We start from the raw sequence: 20,610 nt of genomic DNA on the forward strand, positions 1-20,610 counted from the left end.
CATTCACAATGAGTTTCCCCCCCAAAAAAACAAAACTGTAAATCATGATGACTAGTGACAGTTTCAGAGTTTTTGAATGTTAATAAAGTATGTTGCGCATTTCCACAAGACAGCGACCATAGTGATGCACTTCAGACGCAGGAACACCTCAGCTGTGCTGCTCTGTCTGCCCACAGGGTGGCGCCATCGGGTCACGAATAACTTGGTGGCCGCAGTACCGACCCCAAAGAGTGCCTCTGAGATTTATTCATTTCATTCATGTTTGGGAGATCATCATCAGGTCAGGACTACTGTGGGATGAAGCCCCTCATAACAGCAGCGCCTGATTGGCTGGGAAACCTCTGACTACAACAGAGCCACTGTGATATTAGTGATAAAAGAACAGTGTGGCCCAGACGATGATCCATGGATGAACACAGCAGATGAGAAGGAGCACGAACCGTTATGGCTTAAAAGGTAATTACTTTTACAACGTAAAAAAAATGGAAATATCCCATCACACACATCGTCTTTATTCAAATATGAAAACGTGTCCTCTGCTGTCACCAGCCATGAAAGGCGCCCGGGGAGCAGTGTGCTGGGACATTAGCCTGCTCAGCTAAGACAGCAGCCTGTGCAAGTGTGTCCTCTTCTTTTAACCCATCATCCTTAGTGAGCAGTGGGCAGCCATGACAGGACCCGCAACCTTCTGATCATGATCAAGCTTTCTTACTTACTTCTTACATACCACTGTTAGCCATCATTCCTTTAACTGTGAGGACAAACACCACTGTGGCAACAGTTAGAGGTGGGACTTTTACATGAATCCCTATTTACTGTGCTAATCCAAGCATTTGGGATGTTTTATTTTGTGCTTGAAGACCGTCGGTAACTAGGTTGTTCCGCCATCTAGCGGAGGTTTTATTCCACCACTCAGGAGCCACGATCTTGCTAAGGTTGAAAACGAGGGGTGCAGTTGCATACTGGATCAGTGTGCATACTGGATCAGGACTCAACCTGTGTGCTAAGAAATGCAAGGAGTCTCCTAATGTTTTTTGCTCCTGCCCGTGTCCCCTGTTAAGGTGAATGAGTGAGAGTGGAGGTGCTCAAGTGTGTTCAATTTAATCCTCACCTAACAGTAAAAAAAACGGCGTAGATGTGAACTATGCCACTACATTGATCATAAAAGGCTTCCATCGGCACCCCTGCCTCCCTCGGGTGAATAAATCCACTGCGTCGTACAGCTGATGGCTTTTGACATTGTGCCAATTAGTGGCCGGACTCGGGGCCAGTGTGAATGGGGTAATGGGTTGGGGGCTCACCTAAGCACCCGGTGCCCCTAAGCCCCTCGCCGCTTCCTCGTCTCCAGGTGGGGAATCCCTCTCTCTCAGAGGCGCGTCGCGGGGCAAAGCTGACTTCCTGCGCCCCTGACCTCTGACCCCAGATAAAAAAAAAGTTTCTGTTAGCCACTGTTCATTTAACCGTGACAATTTACAGCCGCCACAAGCACCACCGTGGCACGGGGTGTTGCTACTCAGGGTGTCCTCTGGCTGTCCGCACACATTGCTGCATCCTCACACTTTGCCATCAGCATGAAGACAAGACATGTGCTGGGTGAACACTGAAGCTTTTTTTCCCTAAGGGGTTTACGGCGCCATTTCTGCTTTCGTAATTACCATCTACGACCCCCCCCCCCAAAGTGCAATACTATCGTAACACTCATATTTTGTGACCAGGCTGCTATGCCCCATTGTAACAGATACAGGTTTATACATCCTGCATAGCATCAGTCTCAGCCAGGTGCCTGTTTTCCACATGGAAAAAAGTTGGCATTTTTAAGTTCTCTCAACTTCAAACCCATGTAGTTGTGAAGACTTAATTTGCTATGTTTTATTTTTTTTTTACAGTGCATGTGTGCAACAAATACAGATCAAAGCTATTTGTAGTCTAGCAACATTACAAATTGTACAAGATGATGTACTCTCATTAACTTTTTTAAAGCAATTGCATGTTATTTTTGCATTGAATGTTAGCATCAAATTGTTTCTATTTAATTTGTCATCCCTTTGACAACAATTCTTTAATCGTTTTGGACCAAAAAACCCTTCTTGGCCCATCATTTTATCAAGCCCTGTAATCGGTCACGTTCCAGAGTGTCTTCTTATCATATTAGACCAAGAATTTCAAAAGCTTTTATTCTAGGCTGCCTGTGTTAGATATTGGGATGGGTGGGATAAAACCCCGTAGGTGCGCTGGACCTCAGGTGGCCTCACTCGCTTTAAAACCAATGCATTGTCGGTGCTTTTTCGCGGCCGATGGGACTGACTAATTGTCGGGTTCCTGCCGCGTCCCTCTCTGTAACGCATCAACACTCATCGTCTCGCTGTGGATCAGAACAGACCCCTCTTTGTCACTCACTTCTACGTTCCCACTTCCAACCACATGGACGCTTTCCAAGACAAGGGGACAGCATGGCTCCCCGATGACCAGTGAGCGTCCTGAGTGGATGGAAAACATTTTTACAGTGTAACCATAAGAACTAATCTGCACCATTATCTGGATTTTATGGTTTATTTCGAGCAGATTCCACAGGCGCTTTAAAAATGCCCCATTTAAGGCAAACTCCACTGGGCTTTGGTCACGTCTCCGACTTGGCCGGATGCACGAAGTTGCGTGGGTTCTGCGCTTTGCTCTTATAAGTATGTAAACGTTCCCGATTAAGGAAGTCGGGAAGAGCCAGGACGACCTTTAATCACATTCTCTTCACTTTCTACGGGGAGTTTGTTTGCGAATCCCTTAGTTAGAGAAACACCGGCCCCCCACCAGTTACTGTGTGTGTTTCCGTGCTACCCACCCCTCCTGCGTGTGTGCGCTGAGCATGCCCATTATGATGGAAACTCTGGCAAAGTGAGTTGGACGTTGAGCTGCCCCGTTAAATACCAGAGCCTACGTGCCTCTGCGTGGGACTCGCTGGGTCTGTGGGCCAGTGAGGGGGTACTAGGGGGTCCACTTTGGGGCCGTTTTCTGAATCTGTGGAGCAGAAGGGAGAAGACCAGGGTCAGGAGAGCACCTCGCTCTCCGTCCCATTAGTGAGCGCTCAGCCGCCTCGTCTCGCCTGGAAACTGGCTCCGGTCAGGATGAAGGGTGCAGCGCCCATCTCCGTCCTCCTCGTCCTCCTGTGCTCCTCGCCAGTCAGTAGTCAGTGGTGGTGGATGCTGTGGGGGGAATCTGAGACCACCCCGACCCCCTTCACCACACCAGGGCCCACTGTGGCCCGGACAGAGCCTGGTGGAGGAAACCTGCAGATGGATGCGCTGCCAACCCCACCTGCTCCCTCTTGGGATGCAGCCATCAAGTTGAGGGCTAAGAAGAGACCCCTGAAAATGTGGAAGAGTGGTGAGTGGTGTCGTGGTGGCTTTTTAATCTGATTATGTTTCACTTTCTCGCGTTCATTTTGCGCAGCGCTTTTGTTAATCTACAATTAACTCGCAAATCGTGCATACAGTAACATATAAGCTGCTTATGAACAACTTTTCTTAAAAAGGTGGGAGAATTCTACAGTTGGATCATGACTGAGATTAATTATTGTTTCCCTGACAGCATGTCAGAGTGTAGATGAGACCCTTCAAGTGGCCTGCAATTACAGGGCCTTCACCGCGGTGTATCTAACGAACATCCCCAAATCCTTATCACATGATATTAAAATAATAGGATTAGGGCGGTAGCATTCCTGCAGACTGTGGAAATTGGGGTCACAGCGTGGGCTGGAGCGCCACCGCCTCCTGCTGGTCTCTACACGGCGGGGGGAGTGGTGCAATTACGGGGTGGCCTGTGAAGTTCTGGGATATGATGGAGAGCCCATACTCTCCTCTGTTAAAATATTCTTACCTGTCCAGCATTGATGTCCTGGGTCATTCTTAATAGTTATTGCTTAAATTAATACTAACATGTCTTTATTTATTATTATGCTTTAGCTGTGTTTTTTTTTAATCGAACCTGTGTGCTTTAGTCCATTTCATTGTACCACAATGTGTAGCAACATGCCCATCATTAATATATAGGAACTTGCTTTACTCATATGAATATTAATTCTGATTGACTGTCATCAATAATTAATACTGCAGCCAAACATACAGAAAGAGAGGATGTTAACAGATTCTAAAAAAGCTTTTATGGAGATTTAGGGACTACTAGTACTATATTCTATATGTTCGAAACTATTGATTCTGTGCTATATCGCAATATTTTATGTGGTGATATTGTATGAATACAGGGACATGAAATATAGATATTTTTGTTTCAAAATTTAGTCCACCACGTGGTGCTGTCGAGCGTGCGACTACAACCTCCGCTCCTGTAGATGCCGCTGTACAGCTGGGTAATGCATACTAATTACTGCCTGGCATTTCAGGCAGAGTGAAATGGCAAAACATGACAGATCGATCACAGCACGTTGTATTTCAGATCTGTTTTTACATTTTCAATGAACTGTAAAATACCACAATGTGCACAGTATCACATTATATCGCAATTTAATCGTATCGTGACCTGTGTATCGTGATACGAATCGCATCGTGATACCCTTGCAATACACACCCCCTGCAATATTCTACTTATTGTCATCTGAAATAATTAGTTAAGGGACTAATAGTAAATAGTGAGTAATGGCGGGGGTGATTATTTTAATTGTTTGATCCCTTCCCAGCGAGAGCTGCTGGTGTCCTTTCCCCAGGGATGATGTGCCGGAGCCTTTTGGAAAATTTCCAAAGCGAACACGGTGCACGTCATAATCAATTGTCAGCCTCATTAAGAAATGGGGTGAGAAATGCTGAGATGTAAAAACAAGGTGAATTTGCATGAAAAAGGTGTTTGAATATACAGTAAATTCCCTTTTTCAATATTTTTGCCACCTTTACTTAGAAACCTGCCCCCTTGATTTATAGAGATTTAATCTTTTTGTGAATGATTCTTATTTGATCTGATGTCTAATGTTCAATATTATATTACAGTATTACATTTACATTTTACATTACATTTACATTTACAGTATTACATTAGGGTGGTAGTAACCTAGTGAGTATGAATCAGAAGACCCTGGTTCAAATCCCACTTACTACCATCCTGTCCCTGAGCAAGACACTTAACCCCGAGTGTCTCCAGGGGGGGACTGTCCCTGTAACTACTGATTGTAAGTCACTCTGGATAAGGGTGTCTGATAAATGTAAAATGTAAATGTACATTTTAAGTTTCTATAACTGCAATAACAACAATAGCAATAATAATATTAAACATTTCATTCAAAGTAAGTAGATTAATAGTGAGAGATGGCTGCTTGATTTGCTTGTTTTCCAGAGCGGGGGTCTAAAGAACACTTGGACCTGACGGAGCTGATCGGAGTTCCTCTCCCTCCCGCCGTGTCCTTCGTTTCCGGATACGAGGGCTTTCCTGCCTACAGCTTCGGCCCGGAAGCCAACGTCGGCCGCCTGACCAAAAACTTCATGCCGGACCGCTTCTTCCGAGACTTTGCCATCATTGTCACCGTCAACTCCAGCAGCCCCCGCGGCGGGACGCTGTTTGCCATCACCGACGCCCAGCAGAGGGTGGTGCACCTGGGCCTGGCCCTGACGCCCCTGGAAGACGGGACCCAGAGCGTCGTCCTGTACTACAGTGAGCCGGGGTCCTCACACACGCAAGCCGCGGCGTCCTTCAAGGTGCCTGAAATGGTGCGCCAGTGGCGCCGCTTCACGGTGACGGTGCAGGAGCACGAGGTGCGCCTCTACATGGACTGCGATGAGTCCCACTCTGCCAGCTTCCAGCGGGGTCCGCAGCCCCTCCGGTTCGAACCTGGATCCGGCATCTTCGTGGCCAGTGCTGGAAACACTGGTATGGAGAGGTTTGTGGTGAGTGTTTCTTCAACCTTCATAATATATATAAGTGTGTGTGTGTGTGTGTGTGTGTTTGTGTTCTTTTAACCCAATATATGTGACTTGGGCAAATGCTTTCTCTCATATGGGATATCAGTCGATTAATTCTGATTGTACTTATTGTCAAATGAATCAATTGAATTTAAGTTATAGGCTTGTAAAGAAACAACACAAGGAATGTGACTTGGTGTAACGATGCAACAAATAATAAGACAGCAATGAGGCAGATGAGGTATATAAATGAAGAAATCTGCAATGTGAATGGACTGTAAAGCTGTTTACAGAGTGCAACATATGAACAAGGGGGAGGGTGGAAATGTAAAAAGTGGCCGTGATAATGTGTGAGATTCATTGCTGTGCAGTGATAGTTGTGGGTGTGGTCATTCACAGTCGCCCCCTGGACAGTCGCCCCCTGGAGCAACTTAGGGTTAAGTGTCTTGCTCAGGGACACAATGGTAGTAAGTGGGATTTGAACCCGGGTCTTCTGGTTCACAGGCGAGTGTGTTACCCACTAGGCTACTACAACCCTATATGAAAATAAAAGTCAAATAAAACATAATGTTCCTTATCTTCACTGTGATCTAGGAACACTTCAGTTGAATGCATGCTGTGTAACTTTCATCCTCCAACATCAGTTCAACTGACGTGTTCATAGGTCACAGTGACTATTAGGAACATTATGTTTTATTTTACTTTTATATTCATATAGAGTTGTAGTAGCCTAGTGGGTAACACACTCGCCTATGAACCAGAAGACCCAGGTTCAAACCCCACTTAACCCTGAGGGGGACTGTCCCTGTAACTACTGATTGTAAGTCCCTCTGGAGATAAGGGCGTCTGATAAATGCCACAAATGAAAATGTAAAACTCAAGAAAACAGGCGTTTCCTGTCTGTCCGCAACAGAAACAGACAGTTTGTCTGTAGATAATGTTTTAATTCAACTGATGTGATCCAGAGCTCCTGCTGCTGCAGTGCCGCTGTGAAGGGTACGGTGGCCGTGCTGGGTCATGCTGAACCATTAAACAAACATCCCGTCCACTCAGCATTCGGCACACAGGAAACGCACAAGTTTGGGAAGGGAGTTTTGTTTTCTGAATGCACCCTTTCTTCGGTTCTTTTCTCCCGAGAGAGCGACAGAGGAAGGGAGTTTGTGTGTTAAAATGAGCTATGATTTAATGTAGAATTGATATCACCACAAGCAGTTTTAACCATATATCTATGTTACCTATGAGGAAACATCTAGTGGCGCTTCCTCATATTTCATTTAAGAAAATTACTTTATATCATTAAAATCTTAACTAACTTTTGTTTATTGATCACATCGATCCCAAATCAATTGTTTGGAAAAAATAAATAATTCCCCCCCCCAAACTGGCTAGTTAGAAGCCTGCGTTGTTTAGTCCATTTCAGAAAAGCTGAGATTCCTTCCAGGAGACTACAAAAGTAGAGGGGAGGAGCCACAAGACTCGAAGCTTGTTTACTGCAGGTTCCTGATGGGGGAAATTAAATTGCATTATGAAAGTGGGGTCCATGCTTTATGAAAAAGTCAAATCTACGGCTCAAATAGTGCAGTTCATTTTGTAGATCAATTTTGCGGGGAGACTGTGTCATTATTGACCACAGCCGACTGGGAGCTCTGTGCCAAGAGAAGCTTTCTCCGACTAATTGAAAGGACCCGGTTTGTCCAGTCCCATTAGCATTAAATCTCTTTTAATGAGGCGCCGCTAAATGTCACAGACAAAAATCATCAGGTGTTCTGGAAAGAAGTTCCGCTCACTCTGCGCTGAGAACATTCCCATAATTTATTACGGGCTTTATTACTTTATTAACATGACATTCATACATATTGCTTCATAAATGTCCTTTGAAATAGAGACTCTCGCTTTTATAAACTTTTAAGAATCGGTACAAAGTATGCATTTTGAATGAGGTTCTGGGTTATTGCTGATAAATATCCTTTTTCTGCCTCTGCGTTGAACATTTGCTCCTTCCTTCTGGGCCCTGTTCAGGGCACTATTCAGCAGCTGGTGATTAAAGGAGACCCGCGGGCCGTGGAGGAACAGTGTGAGGACGATGACCCTTACGTGAGTGTTTTCCTCTCCGAATCTGTTGAAATTACAATCTGTTACCCACAGTGTCTGTGTACATGTTTCGATCTTTTACTCCGTGCCCAATAGACATGACAGACGAGATATTCTTCATGAAAACTAGCTGGTCAGTTAGTTGTATCAGTTCTCCTCCAAGTGGTCAACTTCCACAATTACATCAAAATGCAGATGCAAAAGTGAAAGTTAGGAATGCATGCCGATTAAGAAAATTCTGTGAGTAATAAGATACATTATACATAAGTATACATATGAGGAGTGAAGAGTTTTAAAATTAATATAACAGCAGCATTAGCCATGTATAAATACACACACTCATACAGAAGCAGAGGATTTTAGAAGGATTTGCCAGACAATGCAATATTAATGCTGGTAAAACGTTAAATTGCCCGAAATCTTGTTTCATTATTTAAAAGTAAAGATTTTGCCAACTGTATAGGATTTAACTGCTATTATTTTAGATTTTCAGAATTTCTGAAACACGACTTTTTTTTTTGTTTTGTTTTTTCCAATTTTGGTCCAAGGTGTCTGGAGATGGCAGTGGCTATGAAGTTCTTGAAGTGAGAGAAACAGAAGAAGAAGATATGAAGGCAGTAGACGAGCGTAAACGTCGGGTGAGTGATGGACTTTTGCAGTGCAGGAAATTTAGAAATCTTATGAAATGACCTATCGTATTCTTTTATAAAGCAAGAAGTGGATTGTTTGTTTCTGGCTACTTTTTATATTTTTAACAATTGAAAAGCAGACTTGAGAAGTCTATTCTGGGAAATCCAGTATTGTTCATTTTGTCAGAATTGCAGAAGAATTGAAGAAGGGCATAATGCAAATCACTGGCTGCTCACACTGAAGCTTGCTTCTTCTCGCATTGACCCCTGAGTGCTGGTGGAATGCAGGAACGTTTGAAATGTTGGGTTCCATCAGACATCGGTGGTCTCTGAACCTCGCTTGATCTCTCTGCCGTTGCTGTTGATCATTGTTTGCCCGAGAGGCAGCGGACCTGTTGAGAGCCACATCGCTGTCTATGTTGTGATGGATGGATGGATGAGGGATGATGGATGCGATAATGCAGAATCTTCTTTCTTCCCAGCCGGAGCGACCCTTTACCGTTCCCGTACGAGCCCCTCCCACGCTAGTGCCGGTGGTGGAGGATGATGAGTACTCGGGCCACGTCACCCCCACAGAGGAAATGCTGCTGAGAGGTGCTGATGGACGCACTTTTTTTCACTTTTTGAAAACCTCAGTTGAGAGTTGTAAGAAAGATTAGAACAAGATTAGCAGACATGCTGAAATCATGTTAAAAATGCTTTCATACTGTACATTTTTCAAAAGAGAAATATCAACTTTATTTTATAATGGGATCATTATTGTTATTATTATTATTGTTGGCTAGTGATCTTGCTGCTCATTGTCATTTGTGTTTTTAGGGTCACATCCTCATGAGGAGTTTGGGGAGCGCTCAGGAGATGTAAGGGGAATGTTCTTATGGAAATGTCTAAATATGGCTGCAGTGATAAAGGAATCCATCCTCTGAATTCTGATTTCAGCGGCTGTTTGGACAGGGACAAAAGGGAGACAGGGGGGAAAGAGGGCCGTCTGGTCCCCGTGGTCCACCTGGCCCACCTGGCCGTTTGAAAGAGGACATCCAGCCTGGACCAAGAGGCCCTCAGGGACCTCCTGGCCTTCCTGGGACACCGGGAAATCCTGGAAAAGATGGGAGGCCTGTATGTTTGACATGTTGATTTGACTAAAAATCAGACCAGTGTTTCTTATAAGTTTTAATTATTATATGAATTATGTCGATCTCAATGTTCCCAGGGAAGCAAAGGTGACGATGGACATCCTGTAAGTGGCACTTTTTTGTTCTAATTAGTTTGTATTAAACATGCAGTACCAGCGTAATGCAGCAGGTGTCCTCATAACTCAAGAGGCCGCTGCACCCTGGCCATTTGGCCCTTTATGTGCAATGTTCCTTCATACAGGGTTCAAGGGGACCGGCAGGATTTCCAGGACTTCCCGGGGAGATGGGCATCAAGGGTGAGAAGGTAAGAAGCAGCCATGTAATTACACTCCTACCTGTCTTACCGTCCCTGGGACATTAATTTCCATTTTAGTACCACACTGCCACCTGTTAGCCATTCATTTAAACAGAATATACAAGTACAGTTTGGAAAAATGTGCATGTTCATGAGCAGCTGCTTCTCATTTTGCAGATTGTTTGTTTCAAACCTCTGGGTGACCTGACATGTACTTCCTTCCGTCTCTGTCCCCTGTTAGGGTGAACGGGGCGTGGGTGTCCCTGGTGCACCAGGACCACCGGGGCCACCGGGGCCCTCTGTTCCACGCAGATCATCTAAATTCCTGGTACGCTCATAAAAAAAAAGGAATTTCTGAACTATGAGGGGCACTATTTACAGAACCATTTTGCTGCAGCAGATTATCCTTTTGCGGAATGAAAATGACAGATATAAAAATTCTATGTGCAATCATTTTACCTGCAACTCAACATAATGGATTCTAAGAAACAGATTTTCCTCTCGAGAACCATTTTTAGTCCAAAGATAGATGATGTACTTGTTTTTATTAACAAAATAAATAATTATTAAATGTAAAAGGAATTTATTTATATATAATTTCTAATTGGATTTGAGTCCTTTTGATCCATGTCTCAGTCCTTGGTAACAAAGGTTTATGTTGGCGTACCAGTTACGTAAAGCACATACTCTTGTTTCAGATCTTCAGCTCTTTATACAAAGCACCATTATGTATTTATTTCTCATTTTTATTGGATTTCACTCCATGTGATCCATGTGTCTACTCCTGGGCGTTGGATAAAAGTTGACCTTACTTCAGGGACATAGCGAACCTTCTGTAAGGCACATATTGTCTGCAATAAATACATTTATGAAAAAGCACCGTTATAGACAATTATGCCGACCTGTACCCATAATGTCATGCACTCCCTGAACCTTTGTGTATTGATACAGCAAGAAAATTGATGCAGTTTTGGTTCTGAGTTCCGTTCTGTTCTGCTTCAGGATCGGATTGACTCATATGGCTCCGGGTTTGGGGATTTTGACAGTGATGCAGAACTCATCCGAGTAAGTTCAGAACTCAGCTAACAATAATGAGGTCCCAAATGTGTGGAATCGGGTGTTCCTGGTGCTTTCTACTGGATTTTATTGGTTATGTTCAAACATCCATGTCCTGTAGCCAGTCAGAAACTGCATTCTTTGGCTTATTTTGATCATTTTACACACAGCCCTGAGATTGGTGCTGCAAACTGTCAAATGAATCATGCTATTTACAAGCTGAATATTTATTACTTGTCAGAGTATCTTAGGTATTCAGCATCATAAAAAGAAGCACTACTGAGCATGCAAACAAGTTGCCAGCTAAAAAACTCATTTTAATATTATACTTTTATAGACATTATATGCATATAATAGCATATTATAGCATTAACATTATATATAATTATCATGTGTAACATGCAGAAAAGTTGCTCATTAGAAAAATTGAACTCTGGACAAAGGCTTCTGCCACATACCATAAATGTATTGATTTTGAAAGTTTATGCACATAATACATTTTGATTGTTCTGTCACTACTAAATTCCTCAGCTCTGCAATTTAATTTAAGTTATCTTCTAGAACACCAAAAGCCCCAGCAATCTGTGTGTTTTTATGGAACGTTATGATGATTATATGTTATATGAATGCATATATGTTTAAAATAACCATGAAATTGTTCCTTGGTTGTAAGTGTGTCTTATTCCTCAGGGCCCTCCTGGTCTTCCAGGTCCTCCAGGGCCTCCCGGCCCTCCAGGCCCCAGCATCCCCACGGTTCCTTCTGAGGCCCTGCTCCCGGGGCCGCATGGCCCCCCCGGATCCCCAGGGGAAGAAGGACCCATGGGTAAACCAGGCCCGCCTGTAAGTACCTCTGCTCTGTCGGTGTTGAAGGTTCTCCTTGGATCTCTGACGCCCAGGAGGGAGCTTTGTCTCACTTTGTCACTGAATCATTATGTTTGCCTTGAGCTCATGTTCTCACTAAGTCTTTAGCCGTAAATGAGTAGGTGGGAATCAAAGGTTTTAACTGGTAATATAGTTATTTCAAGCTGTACGCATTATACGCAGCATTAAGAATGTATGCACTGTATTATTGCTTCTTAATACACTATTATAATATTTATAATAGTAATCATTGCAATTTCATTAAAGCAGCTGAACACTAAAGTTCTACTGGCTTGATGAATGTTCCTCACCCTGTAGCCCCTATTATAAGAAATACTTAAAGTGACATTTCAGTAAACGTGCCCAGCTGAGACAAGTACAGACAATATCTTTCATATTTTCTAACACATATGTTTCACGATTAAATCCTGGACACCTGTTGCAGTACACACGCTGTCCAATATTCTGACTGATGTGGTCAGAGCAAGGAACTGCAGATGCACGGATCGAAACCACATTGATTCTTGGCTGATGAACTCAAGTGACCCACCGATACCCAGTTTCTTGTGTCAGTTCGAGTCGTGCCCAGCAGGCTGTAAACATCTCTGCTTTTATGAACATTAGCACTTTTGATTAGGTTATGCCGACAGAATGAAATATGTAAACAAAGCTATATTGTCATGTTTTAGGCTTTTCAAAGCAGCAAACCTTTGTTCTGATGACAGCTTTTCACACTCCTGTCATTCTATTGTTGATGATGAGGGGTTGTTTGCTCTCTTTCCTTCACTTGTGTGAATGACCATCTCATGAAGCTGGTCATGATGCATGATGCTAACTGTGAGCAAAGCAGTCACATGTATATATGTATATAGTAGGTGAGTCCAAACCTTTTCCTGCAATCAGAAAACAGTTGTGATGAACAGTCGCCTATGAACCAGAAGACCACAAAGTTAGGGGTTCAAACCCCACTTACTGCCATTGTGTCCCTGAGCAAGACACTTAATGGGGGGGGGCTGTCCCTGTTACTACTCATTGTAAGTCGCTCTGGATAAGGATGTCTGATAAATGCTGTAAATGAAATGTAAAGGATTTTAAAGAAGCAGTAAAACTATTACCTGGAGGGTGCAATGTCACTGAACAGTATCCTTCTGTTAGCATGTGTACCTTAGCTGAGCTCTTATTCATGTTGTCTTCTCTCCTCTTTCTCCGATGGGATGTGTCTTCCTAAGGGCCGCGAGTCTGAGGAGGGGTTTAGTGGTTCTGGCTCTTGGTCCGGGTTGGACCTCCACTCAGGCTTTGGTTCGGGTTTATATTCTGGAGAAGTATTGCCCTGGTTCTCAAAGGTCATTGAACCAGTGGGTCGAAAAAAAGGCAGCATTTTCCCTCCAAATGTCCTTGCACCTCTTGTTTTATCCGTCCCTCTCTTTCTAGCTTTCTGTGTGTGTGTGTGTGTGTGTGTGTGTGTGTGTGCATTCACAACTTTCAAGCAAGTTCAAGCATTCAGAGTGAATGAAACAGCAAGTAATGTGTGCAGCTAGACACACTGGGAACTATTTTTTACCTGGTGCTAAAGTAACTGGACAAAACTTCTCTCTGCATTGTGCTGAATTTGTTTCTGGTTCCTCCTCCCATATGGGAAATGCTAGACATGCAAACTACATATAAAATGTAGACAAAAAAAGAACATATTCAAAATAATAATAAACATCAAACTCATTAACATAAGACATATACAGTACAGGCAAAAGTTTTGACACACCTTCTCATGTGTTTTCTTTATTTTCATGACCATTTACGTTGGTAGATTCTCACTGAAGCATCAGAACTATGAATGAACACATGTGGAGTTATGTACTTATCAAAAAGTGGAGACCTGGCCTCCACAGTCACCGGACCTGAACCCAATCCAGATGGTTTGGGGTGAGCTGGACCGCAGAGTGAAGGTGAAGGGGCCAACAAGTGCTAAACACCTCTGGGAACTCCTTCAAGACTGTTGGAAAACCATCTCAGGTGACGACCTCTTGAAGCTCATCGAGAGAATGCCAAGAGTGTGCAAAGCAGTAATCAGAGCAAAGAAACTAGAATATAAAACATGTTTTCACTTATTTCACCTTTTTTGTTAAGTACATAACTCTACATGTGTTCATTCATAGTTTTGATGCCTTCAGTGAGAATCTACCAACGTAAATGGTCACGAAAATAAAGAAAACACATTGAATGAGAAGGTGTGTCCAAACTTTTGGCCTGTACTGTATCTATACAGAGAGTTAAAATAAAGAGAAGATGATAAAAGTGCTTTCGCATGGGAAACTGAAGCGAGAGAAGTAAGTAACACAATGACTTAAATAGATAGCATGGAATCATGGGAAATGAAGTCCCCAAAAATAATGATTAAATAAAACAATTGCAATCAAAACAGGAGTTTGTGTAACTATACACAATAAATGTTTGATAATCTAAGATCAATACCGATGATGCCTTACCTTAAACTAGCAAACAAGCCTCACAATTAGTGCATAGCACTGCGCCTGACGCCAGGTCGAAAATAGTGCCCACTGTGTGTTTGTATTGAGAGAGTGCATTAAAACTTTGCAGAGAAACTTTAACTTCTGCACCTTCATAAACACTTTGTTCTATATGGTGTTTCTTAATTTCTAAAGAAGCACCATAATGCTTTTATATAAAAGCATCCTGACCAGTCAGGCCCCGCTATGCTGCCGGTGCTCTTTCGCAACCTTTAAGTTCCTTTTACAATAAGCCATGTAATCAAAGAGAAACTGTTTCTGGGTGCGTGAGTGCAGTCACATTCATCTGTAATACATCATCACCGTGACCTTACAGACCTAATCCTGAGGGTGGAGGACATTCAGTGTTGGAGATAATATGCCTTTTTTTCTCGGCGGATGTGTGTGTTTGCTGCAACTAACATCATTTACCCTCTCTGGCTGCTGAATAGACCATTTTTTATGATGCTGTGTATTTAGAGAGCTGACTAAATCACTGATGCTCTCATATGTGCTGCAGGGCTTTGCTGGTCATGATGGATTTCCTGGCCCACAGGGTCCTAAAGGTGCTAAGGTACAACCAGTTTAATTTGTCATTTTCCTTGTACCCATCTGGTGATAAAACCTGATTAGAGAGTTAGAAAATCAGATTTTTTTCTTCTTTACTACAGGGTCAGCCAGGTTTGCCAGGATCACCTGGACCAAAGGTTAGAGTTTCTGTTGAGCGCCTTTTAGTCTTTTTGTAAGGCCTAGATCACACAGATAAAACTGTTACTACATTGTTCCTCTGCATGGGTAGTGTTGAGTGTTTGAAAGTTGAACCACTGTGTTGAGTCTTTACAAAGATTCTCAATGGGGTGAAAAGTGGGTCTCTGAGGTGGCCAATCCATGTGGGAAAAGGGTGCCTGGACCAATTACAGCCTGATGAATTCTGGTTTTGTCACCTTGAAATATGCCGCTGTCATCTGAAAATAAAAAATCAATTGATAGGAAAGCCAGACCAGACCAAGTGAAGCAACCCAATAACGAAACAAGGCCTCCACAAGCTTAAACATTAGGGACTATGCATGATGGGTGCATCACTTCTTACTTCTTTTCCCATCTGATTCATTTTTTTTTACAATTAGCCTCATTAAAAAGTGGATGGAACTGGTCTTTTAAGGTGGCGCAGCTGGCTACACCACATGGTTTACTCTGAGATGTGTTTCCTAACTATCATTCCATATTTTAATAATGTGTTGGACAGTTCATAACATAATTTTAGTCATTTCATTTGCTTGATGCTGGCTAGTAATTGACCATGCTGAGACACAGTAACATCATTTCCATGACCATGTGGAGTTATTTCCTATCTGGCTATTTCTATTCATTGCATCTCTTAAAATGAACTTTACCAGCTGAAACATATTCATCACTGCAGGAATTAACAAAACAAATGCTCTTGCCTGTTGCTCATTTAAATGGCGGAAGTAGCCTAGTGGGTAAGACACCACAAAGTGACCACAAAGTCACAGGTTAAAACCCCACTTAGATCTGAGCGTTAAATTAGGTTTAATAAGCTTAGGTTGATGAGGTTGGTTCTGCACAGAAAATGCCAGTCTAGCTGTTTTTCAGTTGGTGATGGTAATTTTGAGTTCTGAAAGAGACAGTGGAACTCTCTGAACTGCCTGTGTTGAGGATGAACTCTCTGCCCACGTCAAGGAAGCCAATTGAAACAGCAGTGCTTCGGGCTGCTGTGCTTCAGCTTTTTCAGGTAACATTTTTTTTACACTGGTGTCTACATCTCAGGGTGATACTGGTGAGGCTGGTGTCACTGGGCCTCCTGGACCTCTGGGACCCAGGGGAGATCCGGGACCTCATGGTCCCCCTGGGCCTCCTGGACCACCAGGACCACCAGGAAATGGATTTGTAAATGAGGTGAGGTTCACCAGCAAATTCTTTTCTTCCTGACTGTGTTGCAAGAAGAACAACTGAAGGGCATTCTCCTCATTGCAGGACATGGAAGGTTCTGCACAAGGGAATTTTCTAGGAGCTGGGGTGATTCATGGACCTCGGGTGAGAAATACCCCGAGTCTGTCAGTCAGTTCCATCAGATTTACATTTCTATTATTTTCATTGTCATAAAATATTAATATATACATATATTATCACTTCAGAATTTTAAACTGGTGTTTTGAGGCATGTGTGAATTAAAGTGGCCTTTTCCCATTTATTTAGCTATCCACATTATTTATGTAGTCAGGGATAATAGTCCCACAAGGGGTCAATATAAAATCAATTTTAAAGTAAGTAATCGTGATCTCCTGGCATCTCATGCATGTTCAAGCAGATCCATATAATTGTGCTTCTTTAAATGACACTGAATACCAACAAACCATAAATGATATTAGATTATCCCTAACTCTCAGCTGCAAAGCTGGGCATTAAGTATAATATTGAATTACATTTACGATGTATTAGATATATTTAAAATACATTTAATAATTGGCTTATTTAAATACATATTTTACAATATCCTTAAAAACACATTCTAGAGTTTAGATGAGTTTAGATCCTTTACATGTAACGGAATAAAAATCGTTTTCTTCTCCACTTCAAATTTCAGGGACCAGAAGGACATCCAGGACCTCCGGTGGGTCTTTTCCCCCTTGAGTGGGATCTGTGAGTGGGCTTCAGGTCCACCTGCAGTTATTAAACATAATAATATGAAAAATTTTAAGACCATGTTTTAAACCACACAGCTGGAAAGCTCCTTTTTTGTTTTTAAATATTAAGCAATAAACATAAAGGTGAGATTAAACAAAATAGAGGATAGAATATAGAGGATAATAGAATAGAATATAAAGGATACATGCTAGGAAGTGGTGGCCTAGCAAATGAGGAAACAGACCCTGCAATCGGAAGGTTGCCGCTTCGTATCCCGATGCGCCAAGGTCCGCCACTGAGGTGCCACTGAGCAAAGTACCGTCCCCACACTCCCTGGGCGCCTTTCATGGCTGCCCACTGCTCACTATGGGTGAGGGGTTAAATGCAGAGGACATGTTTCATTGTGTCACTGTGCTGTACTTCACAATGACAATCACTTTCTTTCCTAATCGGATAAATCCTCCAACACAGATTCATTTTTATCTTTTTTATGCCATCTCTTAGTGTTGGCCTTAAAACAGAGAAAGTACCTTAATAGGAAGAACATTTAATTGATGAGCTCATTATTAAAGGCTCAAATTCTGATTCCTTCTTTGGTTCTTTGTTTTTGCAGGGCCCTCCAGGGCCACCGGGACTTCCTGGTTTGTCTGTGAAGGTCAGCATTGCTTGATACACTAGTGTGCCTCTCCAGAATGTGCTTTTTAATAATGCCTTCCGTATTAATCCCTCATTTTCAGGGAGAACCTGGACCTCGAGGACAGGATGGCCAGCCTGGCACTGCAGGGTTGCCAGGTCAGAGGGTCAGTATTCTAAGTGCTAATCTTTAAATCCTACTGATGTTCCTGAAACGTGAAGGAATTACATAATGAACAACACTTCTGTCTGATAATGGCTTCTCTTCCCTTCCACCCCACAATGATTTCCGTTGCCTGTAATCCTGGATGGAACTTCACATAAACCTTATGCTCCTCGTCAGGGAAGTAAAGGAGAGAAGGGCAGCCCTGGAACTAAGGTGGGTAACAGATGTTGACTGCGGCTATTACATGGGATAAAGTGGGCACGGTTTAAGGCACATTTCCTTTTACTTCATTCCACGTCACCTTGTTTGTCTGTATCACAGGGTGATCGAGGACTTGATGGACAGAGCATCCCTGGACCTCCTGGTCCCCCCGGGGCTCCTGGTCCCACCATAAACTTATCTGATGTAAGTCAATGCACCTGATTTATTGTATTTATGCATGCATTATATAAAATGCCGCAGCATCAGCGTTCTGTGTCGCTAACTGAGGGTCTTGTGTGTTCCCAGCTCTTGTTAAATGGCACAGAGGGTCTGCTGAACATTTCTGTGATTCGTGGGCTGCCAGGTCCCATGGTAAATTATTTTAATATATTTAAAGACCTGATTCTCCAGGGTGGTATTTACAAGTGCAAACACAGCGCAAAGCGTATTACGTGACAGTTTTCCTTGCCTTACTTCACAAAAAAAATGTGTTCGACATTACAACATTAATGCATACAGTAAGTGTAATTATGATTAGTGCAATCAGCCGCACTCTGCAGTAGCCACATGCAGGTCACTAACCAGTGTGGTGTTGAGGCATCACAGTCATACTGCTGCATGCTTATTAATTGTTGTGCTTGTGTCTTTGTGCCTGTGTCTGTGTGTGTGTGTGTACAGGGCCCTGAAGGTTTACCTGGCAGGCCGGGATTCCCTGTAAGGCCTTTTTTCATTGTCCATCAATCATTTAAAACACTCCAATCTCACTGCACATTCTTTTCTGCGGGAATCAAACCAGTGTTCTTCCTCACAGCTTCAGTAGGAGTTTACCGTAGAGACCAGTCAATATTGATCTGACTGATTTAGTGTCTGAAGCTGCTGTCATCTTCAGGCCCAGGGATCTTGCAGAAATGTTTGCACAGATTAAGCATCTGAGACTTGAGATTTACTGAATTGGTTCTTTATGCAAAACATAATCAGATATTATTATAATGCCACTGTTATTAAAAAGGGATATAGTTGTTGCTGTTGTTAATGTATTAAGCCATTTTTATTCTTTTTTTTTCTGCTTCACTGGAAGGAGGGGTATGTAACCAAGTGAGCAGATATGGTCTTATTTAAATTATAGTCTGAGTGATGATACCGGTATTTAAAATTGTCAGAGACATTGGTTAACAGTTCAAATATGTTAAAGACGTGCTTCTCAGACTTTGCATGCCCTTATCTGTATAATCTGATTGGTTACATGAGTTATAGCCAATCAAAAAAAGCTAAATTTTCATTTTATAGAAACCATGAATCATCTCTTTTTTCTGATAATCAATGTCATTGATCCCTCATACTCACTCACTTTACATTACCGTTTAGTCCTACTCAGGGTAGTAGGCTATTTAATAAAGGCATCTCAGTCAACTCCTTCTTTAAATCTAATGTGAGGAAAGATCTCCTCAACAGATCATCTTTTAGAAGACACAGCTGACGTTTACCCAGCTGCCATTTTTCTTCCTGCTCAGGGACCAAGAGGACCAAAGGGTGATATTGGCATTCCTGGGGTCCAAGGAGCAACAGGTCACAAGGTACGGAGGGAAAAAACTAATGATAATGTTGTCCTGATCCGTGCTTGAAAAGGTGACAGGATGTACATCTTACTATGGTTCCCAACCACACTAAGTTTACCTAAATTAAATTTAGAATATCCCAATAACACGCCCAATAGGATAATCAAATGTATAATGTATAATCCTTGTATAGACTGTGTAAAACAATCGGAATAAGAACAAAAAATACAACTGCTGATTGGTTTTTGTAATTAATCGCTTTAATCACATAATTTACATTTTTCTTGAAATATAGAGGCTGACCCTTTGGTGTGTTTATCTGTTTACTGACAGGGTGAGAAAGGGGAGCCTGGAGTCACTATCGCCGCTGACGGCTCTCTGGTGACAAGCCTGAGGGGCTCCAGGGGAACGAAGGGATTGAAGGTCATTCCTCTGGCGATGTCCCTTTGCTGGAGCTCTCATGGCTGACCATGCCACCGCCTCACCCCTTCTTTTCTGTCTGTCTTACAGGGCGACCGGGGCCTTCCCGGAGGTGCTGGGGTTATGGTGAGACATGATTTTATCATAAACGTTTTATCATATGTCAAACAAATTAAGCATCTTGATAGTGCATGAGAGCTAATCCCAGCATGCACTGCTTGCTTGATCCTGTAAAAGGCCTTTAAAGACATGATTGAAATGATGTAAGATATTTTACATAAATTAGTTAAAGTTGGCAAGTCCTATTGGAATATTATTCTAATTTTATTGAACACAAGCCATCTGCCTGTAAAGAATTATCTAACTGTAAACACATTCTTAGGGACCTGTTGGGCCACCCGGACCAAAAGGAGAATTTGGAATCCCAGGGCGACCGGTCTGCAAATCCTATATTCTTTGATTGTTAAACTAGAATTATGTGATCGTACGTCCTGCATGCATTTCTTTTTAATAAATTGGGGTTTC

At 42.6% G+C, this 20,610-nt stretch overlaps 1 protein-coding gene across 4 annotated transcripts in view; it reads left to right on the plus strand.

The window, feature by feature from the left end:
- The window catches only part of col15a1b (collagen, type XV, alpha 1b), a 34,565-nt gene that overhangs the window by 8,102 nt on the left and 5,853 nt on the right, over positions 1 to 20,610 (plus strand). For 2 of the 4 annotated variants that reach the window (XM_028975988.1, XM_028975989.1), the window contains exons 1-28: positions 2,892 to 3,375; positions 5,332 to 5,879; positions 7,914 to 7,988; positions 8,534 to 8,623; positions 9,097 to 9,208; positions 9,434 to 9,474; positions 9,554 to 9,730; positions 9,825 to 9,851; positions 9,989 to 10,051; positions 10,284 to 10,370; positions 11,045 to 11,107; positions 11,789 to 11,938; positions 13,189 to 13,302; positions 14,984 to 15,037; positions 15,135 to 15,170; positions 16,252 to 16,380; positions 16,459 to 16,518; positions 17,069 to 17,095; positions 17,723 to 17,764; positions 17,847 to 17,909; positions 18,086 to 18,121; positions 18,230 to 18,313; positions 18,416 to 18,481; positions 18,788 to 18,823; positions 19,621 to 19,683; positions 19,999 to 20,088; positions 20,176 to 20,211; positions 20,468 to 20,521. In XM_028975988.1, the coding sequence (XP_028831821.1) occupies positions 3,117 to 3,375; positions 5,332 to 5,879; positions 7,914 to 7,988; positions 8,534 to 8,623; positions 9,097 to 9,208; positions 9,434 to 9,474; positions 9,554 to 9,730; positions 9,825 to 9,851; positions 9,989 to 10,051; positions 10,284 to 10,370; positions 11,045 to 11,107; positions 11,789 to 11,938; positions 13,189 to 13,302; positions 14,984 to 15,037; positions 15,135 to 15,170; positions 16,252 to 16,380; positions 16,459 to 16,518; positions 17,069 to 17,095; positions 17,723 to 17,764; positions 17,847 to 17,909; positions 18,086 to 18,121; positions 18,230 to 18,313; positions 18,416 to 18,481; positions 18,788 to 18,823; positions 19,621 to 19,683; positions 19,999 to 20,088; positions 20,176 to 20,211; positions 20,468 to 20,521 (2,682 nt within the window). In that variant the 5' untranslated portion in view covers positions 2,892 to 3,116. Of the gene's footprint in view, positions 1 to 2,891; positions 3,376 to 5,331; positions 5,880 to 7,913; positions 7,989 to 8,533; positions 8,624 to 9,096; positions 9,209 to 9,433; positions 9,475 to 9,553; positions 9,731 to 9,824; positions 9,852 to 9,988; positions 10,052 to 10,283; positions 10,371 to 11,044; positions 11,108 to 11,788; positions 11,939 to 13,188; positions 13,303 to 14,983; positions 15,038 to 15,134; positions 15,171 to 16,251; positions 16,381 to 16,458; positions 16,519 to 17,068; positions 17,096 to 17,722; positions 17,765 to 17,846; positions 17,910 to 18,085; positions 18,122 to 18,229; positions 18,314 to 18,415; positions 18,482 to 18,787; positions 18,824 to 19,620; positions 19,684 to 19,998; positions 20,089 to 20,175; positions 20,212 to 20,467; positions 20,522 to 20,610 lie in introns of those variants that run through there. The other 2 variants (XM_028975991.1, XM_028975990.1) reach the window with 2 other exon arrangements.

Source organism: Denticeps clupeoides, chromosome 4, assembly GCF_900700375.1.
Source record: "Denticeps clupeoides chromosome 4, fDenClu1.1, whole genome shotgun sequence".
NCBI lineage: Eukaryota > Metazoa > Chordata > Actinopteri > Clupeiformes > Denticipitidae > Denticeps > Denticeps clupeoides.